The sequence below is a fragment of the Schistocerca nitens genome, chromosome 12 (genome assembly GCF_023898315.1).
Source record: "Schistocerca nitens isolate TAMUIC-IGC-003100 chromosome 12, iqSchNite1.1, whole genome shotgun sequence".
In the NCBI taxonomy this organism is placed as follows: Eukaryota; Metazoa; Arthropoda; class Insecta; order Orthoptera; family Acrididae; genus Schistocerca; species Schistocerca nitens.
Window position 1 is genome coordinate 167,108,347 of NC_064625.1, and position 6,000 is coordinate 167,114,346.

At 42.0% G+C, this 6,000-nt stretch overlaps 1 protein-coding gene across 5 annotated transcripts in view; it reads left to right on the top strand.

Moving 5' to 3' along the window:
- Positions 1–4,950, top strand: part of LOC126215120 (uncharacterized) — a 167,422-nt gene extending 162,472 nt beyond the window's left edge. For all 5 annotated transcript variants that reach the window (XM_049941774.1, XM_049941777.1, XM_049941776.1 and 2 more), the window contains one exon: positions 4,393–4,950. In XM_049941774.1, coding sequence (XP_049797731.1) covers positions 4,393–4,615 — 223 coding nt within the window. In that variant the 3' untranslated portion in view covers positions 4,616–4,950. The remainder of the gene's footprint in view (positions 1–4,392) is intronic.
- The last annotated feature ends 1,050 nt before the right edge of the window (positions 4,951–6,000 follow it).

A 6,000-nucleotide genomic window follows, 5' to 3' on the forward strand; every position in this document is an offset into this window, starting at 1 on the left:
TGAGATTGTAACCATCTCGACTGAGTGAGTGCCTAATATCTTGTTCAAAGAATTTGCTACGAAGAAGCTGTGTGCGAGGTGGGTGCCGCAATTGCTCTGTCGACCGAAGGCACATCTGGCACATTATTATGATACAGTGCCTGGCTATGTTTAATCACAATCTGCAAGAGTTTTTCCCAGATTTGTGATTATTGATGAAAGCTGGATCCACATTACATACCAGAGTCAAAATGGCAGACAAAACAGTTGACAAAAGGCTGGTAACAGTGTACTGAAGAATGCAAAGACCATTTTGTCAGATGGTGAGGTGATGGTCACTGTTTCTTGGGATTCCCAAGGATTAATTAGATTACTTGGAAAAAGGCAGAACCATAGCTGGACCTGTTTATGCTTCATTGTTGCATCATCTGAAACTTGTGTTGGCTGAGAAAAGACCAAAGTTTGCTCACAAAAGAGGGTCCTTTCACCAGGATAATACACCATCCCAACCATCAGCGATAACAATGGTGAAAATATGTGAATTGGACTTTGAATTGGTTCCTCATCCACCCTATTCACCAGACTTAGTCCCAAGTGACTTCACCTTGTTCCCTTACTTGACCCTTTGGCTTGCTGGGAAGAAATTTTCATCAAATGAGAAGGTGATGGTAGCAATCAACAAGTATTTTGCAATGGGATGAAAAAGTTGGTGGATCACTGGACCAAGTGTATATCACTCAAAGCAGAATATGTTGAGAAGTAAGTTGAGTTGTTTATGAAACAAACATTTTTTCTTGCTTTTTTACCTGACTTATCAAACCAACTTTGTATGTGCTCTGATATATATTGATAACTTTAACTGCCTTCCTAATTCATAGCAATATTCCACTGCAATTTCGTTTCTTGCTTCAAAATCTGTGACTCTTAACATTTGAAACAAATACCAACAAAGAGATAGAGGGGCTGGCTGGTACTTACCTCAGCTCAGTACAGCTGATAGATTCACAAAACAGAACAGAAAATTTACATTCCTAGCTTTCGGAACTTTGTTCCTTCATCAGGGAGGAGAGAGGGGAAAGAAGGGAAAGTGGATTCAATTACTCACAACCCAGGTTATGAAGCAACAGGGAAAGGTAAACAGGGAGGGCAGCAAGGATGGAGGCATGGTCGTCAGTGGGAAGCCAAAGATATTCTACTGTTAAGTACTGTGCCAGCTTCAAACCAAAGAGAATGCATACAGAAGTAAAGAGGTATATAGTATAAAGATAAACACAACAATATAGGATGGAAAGATGCTTGAATGGCTAAAGAGGAGAGGGAAAAAGGAGAAGACTGAAGAGTAAATGGGAGAGAGGTTGGTTAATGTAGGTTCAGTCCAGGGGGATGGCGGGATGAAAGGATGTGTTGGAGTGCAAGTTCCCATCTCCACAGTTCCGAGGGACTAGTGTTGGGTGGGAGAAGCCAAATGGCATGTACGTTGTAGCAGGTTCCTAGGTCCCTAGAATTATGCTGGATGGCATGCTCCGCTACTGGGTATTGGACATCTCCTAGGCGGACAGTTCGTCTGTGTCCGTTCATGCGCTCAGCCAGTTTAGTTGTAGTCATACCGATGTAAAAGGCTGTGCAGTGCAGGCATGTCAGCTGATAAATGACGTGTTGTTTCACATGTGGCCCTGCCTTGAATTGTGTATGTTTTACCAGTAGCAGGACTGGAGTAGGTGGTTGTGGGGAGGGGATGCATGGGGCAGGTTTTGAAGTGGGGTCGGTTACAGGGGTTGGAAATGCTGGGTAGAGAAGGTGGTCTGGGAATACTGTAGGGTTTGACAAGGATGTTACGGAGGTTGGGGGGGGGGGGGGGGGGGCGACGAAAGGCAACTCTGGGTGGTTTGAGGAGAATATTGTCATGGGATGATCTAATTTCAGGGCTCAACTTGAGAAAGTCATGTCCCTGGCGGAGTAATTTGTTGATGTATTTGAGGTCAGGATAATATTGGGTGACAACGGGGATGCTTCTGTGTGGTCTGGGGGTAGGAGCATTGTTGTTGGACGGGGAGGAATGTATTGCTCAGGAGATCTGTTTGTGGACAAGGTCTGCAGGATAGTTGTGGGAGAGGAAAGCACTGGTCAGGTTATTGGTGTAATTGTTGAGGGATTCGTCACTGGAGCAGATACGTTTGCCTTCCAGATTAGATACTTATTCAAAGAACCCCTTTGAATGTGATCGTGTGAATGAACTGATTTATTAATAATTATTGTTAAATAAAATAATGTGTTAATTTGAAACTCACTATTCGTCTTGAACTTTACTTCGATTTAGGCTCATAAATAATTAGGTTATGTTATTTTCACTAAGAATAAACTGCAGACTAGTAACTGAAACGAGTGAATTAGAATCTATTGAAAACACTAGTATTAATTTACTTATGGTTTTTTCCTTCTAAACTGGGAAGACAATACGTGTAGTGACTCACTGTGGTTAATTTAAGAACTAGCCAGGATAAAACAAAACCCCTCAATACCAGTCAATGTATAGATAAATTAACTTTCCTACTTTCGTGCAAGATACGGAAGTCGGGATAGAAAAAAAGGGTCGCTACACAGTACACGGTGTGAAGGACCAGTTCCGATAGTCTTTCGGCCTGTGTGGTGCAATCGGGCTGTCGATGACAGTGGGGACTGAAGCCTACTGAGATACCTTTAATGGACACACACACACACACACACGCACACACACACACACGCACACACACACACACACATCCATCCGCACACACACACATCCATTTGCACATACACAGACACAAGCAGACATTTGTAGAGGCAGAGAGTTTGGGCAGAGATGTCAGTCGAGGCGGAAGTACAGAGGCAAAGATGTTGTTGAGTGACAAGTGATGTAAGAGGGGCGGCAACTTGAAATTAGCGGATGTTGAGGCCTGGTGGGTAACGGGAAGAGAGGATATACTGAAGGGCAAGTTCCCATCTCCGGAGTTCGGATAGGTTGGTGTCAGTGGGAAGTATCCAGATAACCCGGACGGTGTAACACTGTGCCAAGATGTGCTGGCAGTGCACTGAGGCATGTTTAGCCACAGGGTGATCCTCATTACCAACAAACACTGTCTGCCTGTGTCCATTCACACGAATGGACAGTTTGTTGCTGGTCATTCCCACATAGAAGGCTTCACAGTGTAGTCAGGTCAGTTGGTAAATCACGTGGGTGCTTTCACACATGGCTCTGCCTTTGATCGTGTACACCTTCCGGGTTACAGGTCTGGAGTAGGTGGTGGTGGGAGGCTGCATGGGACAGGTTTTACACCGGGGGCAGTTACAAGGGTAGGAGCCAGAGGGTAGGGAAGGTGGTTTGGGGATTTCATAGGGATGAACCAAGAGGTTACATCCTTTCGTCTTTCCCTCTCCTTCCCCCTTTCCTGATGAAGCAACCGTTGGGTGCGAAAGCTTGAATTTGTGTGTGTGTGTGTTTGTGTGTCTATCAACATACCAACACATTCGTTTGGTAAGTTACATCATCTTTGTTTTTAGATATATTTTTCCCACGTGGTATGTGTTGGTATGTTGATAGACACACAAACACACACACAAAATTCAAGCTTTCGCAACCAACGTTTGCTTCATCAGGAAAGGGGGAAGGAGAGGGAAAGACGAAAGGATGTAACCTCTTGGTATATATATATTTATATTACATGTGTGTAGTCAGTTCCAACTCTCTGTGATCCCATGAACCAAAGCATGCCAATTTCTTTTGTCCTGCACTTACTCCTGTAGGCTTTCCAGGTTGGAGCACATTACTTCTGTGATGCCATTGATTCATTTCATCCTCTGACATCCTCTTTTGCTAGTGCCTTAGATCTTCCCCAGCATTAGAGCTTTTTCCAGTGAAACATATCTTCTCATCGTGTCTCCTAAGTAGGTCAGCTTTTGTATTAGCATCAGACCCTCCTGGGAGTGCTCTGGTTTTATTTGCTCTAATATTAACCTATTCATTCCCTTTGAAGTCCATGGGGCTCTAAGAAGTTTCCTCCAACACCACAATTCAAAGGATTCTAGTCTTTGCCATTCGTTCCACATTTCTAATGGTCCCGGTCTCACATCCGTACATCACGACTGGAAAGACTGTAGCCCTTACAGTACAGATCTTTGTTGCTAAAGTTATAACTCTACAACTTAAAACCTCGTTAAAGTCTGACTTTGCCTTTTTATCGAACAGCAAGCGTGTCCCGATTTCGTGGAGACACTTGCCGATCGGTAAAAAGACAGTGTCTAAACTTGACGAGGTTTTAAGGAGTGGAGATAACTTAAAACCTTCAGTAGTGTCATACAAACATTCGCAGCATAGAGGAATCTCAATTTGTTGGTCACACTGTCACAGTAACGGCAATGTTCCCGTTCCTTTCACAGGGAGCTGAGTGTCGAAGGGTGCCAAGGTGACCCCAAAGCCACAGACAGGCTGACCGAGCAGATGCCAAATCTCGTAATTCGTGGCACCGTCCGTGCTAGGCTACAGCTTTTCTACTTTGGGCCACCTGAAGACAACATAGTCAATGCAGACAAACGTCCGGAGAGCGACGAAGACAGCGACAGTGATAGTAGCGTTGGCAGCAATGACAGTGAGAGAGGGTGAGAGCAGTGCATCTGTGTGTATAAAAGTGATGTGGAAAGTACAATTGTCAGTACTGATTACATGCCTTGTCAACGTAAGCAGAAACTGTTTTGAAGGAATATAACAAGAAATTTTGGAAATGTATAGAAGAAATTGTAATGTTGTTTGAATACTTGCTGTAATAATCTACAGTAATGTTTGATTCTTGTTGTAACAACAATGGATTTGCAATTACACAGTTTCTTTAAATGATAAAATGGCAACACAGATCAGGTAGCAATTTGTAAATAGCACTGACAATGTTTTTTTGCAGTAAGTCAAATTTAAAAACTTGTGTGTTATTATGAACTTGTGAAACAATAATAAATGAGGACTGATATCCTGTTATTTTAAGTTTTAATTATATTTATCAGAATACTACTAGTTACCATTTTTAAATATTAAATTTCACTCGGAGGAACCCACCTTGTGATTAAAAATACATGACGGACTGTACTTTATGAATGAACCGCACAGAGCTGGTGTAATATTGTACAGTATTTATTATTTGTTACACAAACCAGTTTTTGGCTGTTATGCAATTGTCGGGTACGAACATAAGTAAGTGGTAAAGTGAAATTGCTTGGATCAAAGATTTTAAACTAGTGCATGTAAAGAGTACCTCCATTTCCAGAGGTGAAAAATGTTAATGTTAGAAGCAGGAACAGTAATAGTAGTAGTACTAGTAGTAGTAATGTGGTATTCTGCCTTGCAGGTCTTGTCATGGGTTAAGACTCTTCCACTTTTGTCTGTACATAGCCAGTCTTTTCATTTCTGAATACTTGTCTCCTTTGATATTGTCCAGCATTTGATATCTTCTTTTTCCTCTTACCCTTTTTCCTTCCACCATTCCTTCTATTCCTACCTTCAATAATCAGTCCCTCCTCAAACAATGCCCAGTCCAGTTCCATTTGCTCTTTCTGATGACTTTCAGCATGTTTCTTTCTTCTCCAACTCTTCTTAATACTTCTTCATTCCTTAATTGGTCTTCCCATTTCACTTTTTCCATTCTTTTCCGTATACACATCTCTAGTGCCTCCAATCTTCTTTAATCTTCCTTCCTCAATGTCCAGGTTTCCGCACCATACACGGCAACGCTCCAGATGTAACATTTGGCAAGTCTTTTTCTCTTGTTAGTGGTCCGCAAAGTAATTTCTGTTTCCTCTTGAATCCTTATTTTGCCATTGCAATTCTTTTTCTAATTTCTGTTGAGCAATACATGTCATCCATTATTACACTTCCCAAATAATTGAAGTTATTCACTTGCTCAATTTCCTCTCCCCCTATTTTCATACGGAATTTTCTCTCCTTTCTTCTAATTACCATGCTTTTCATTTTCTTCTTATTAATCTTCATTCCATATTCTT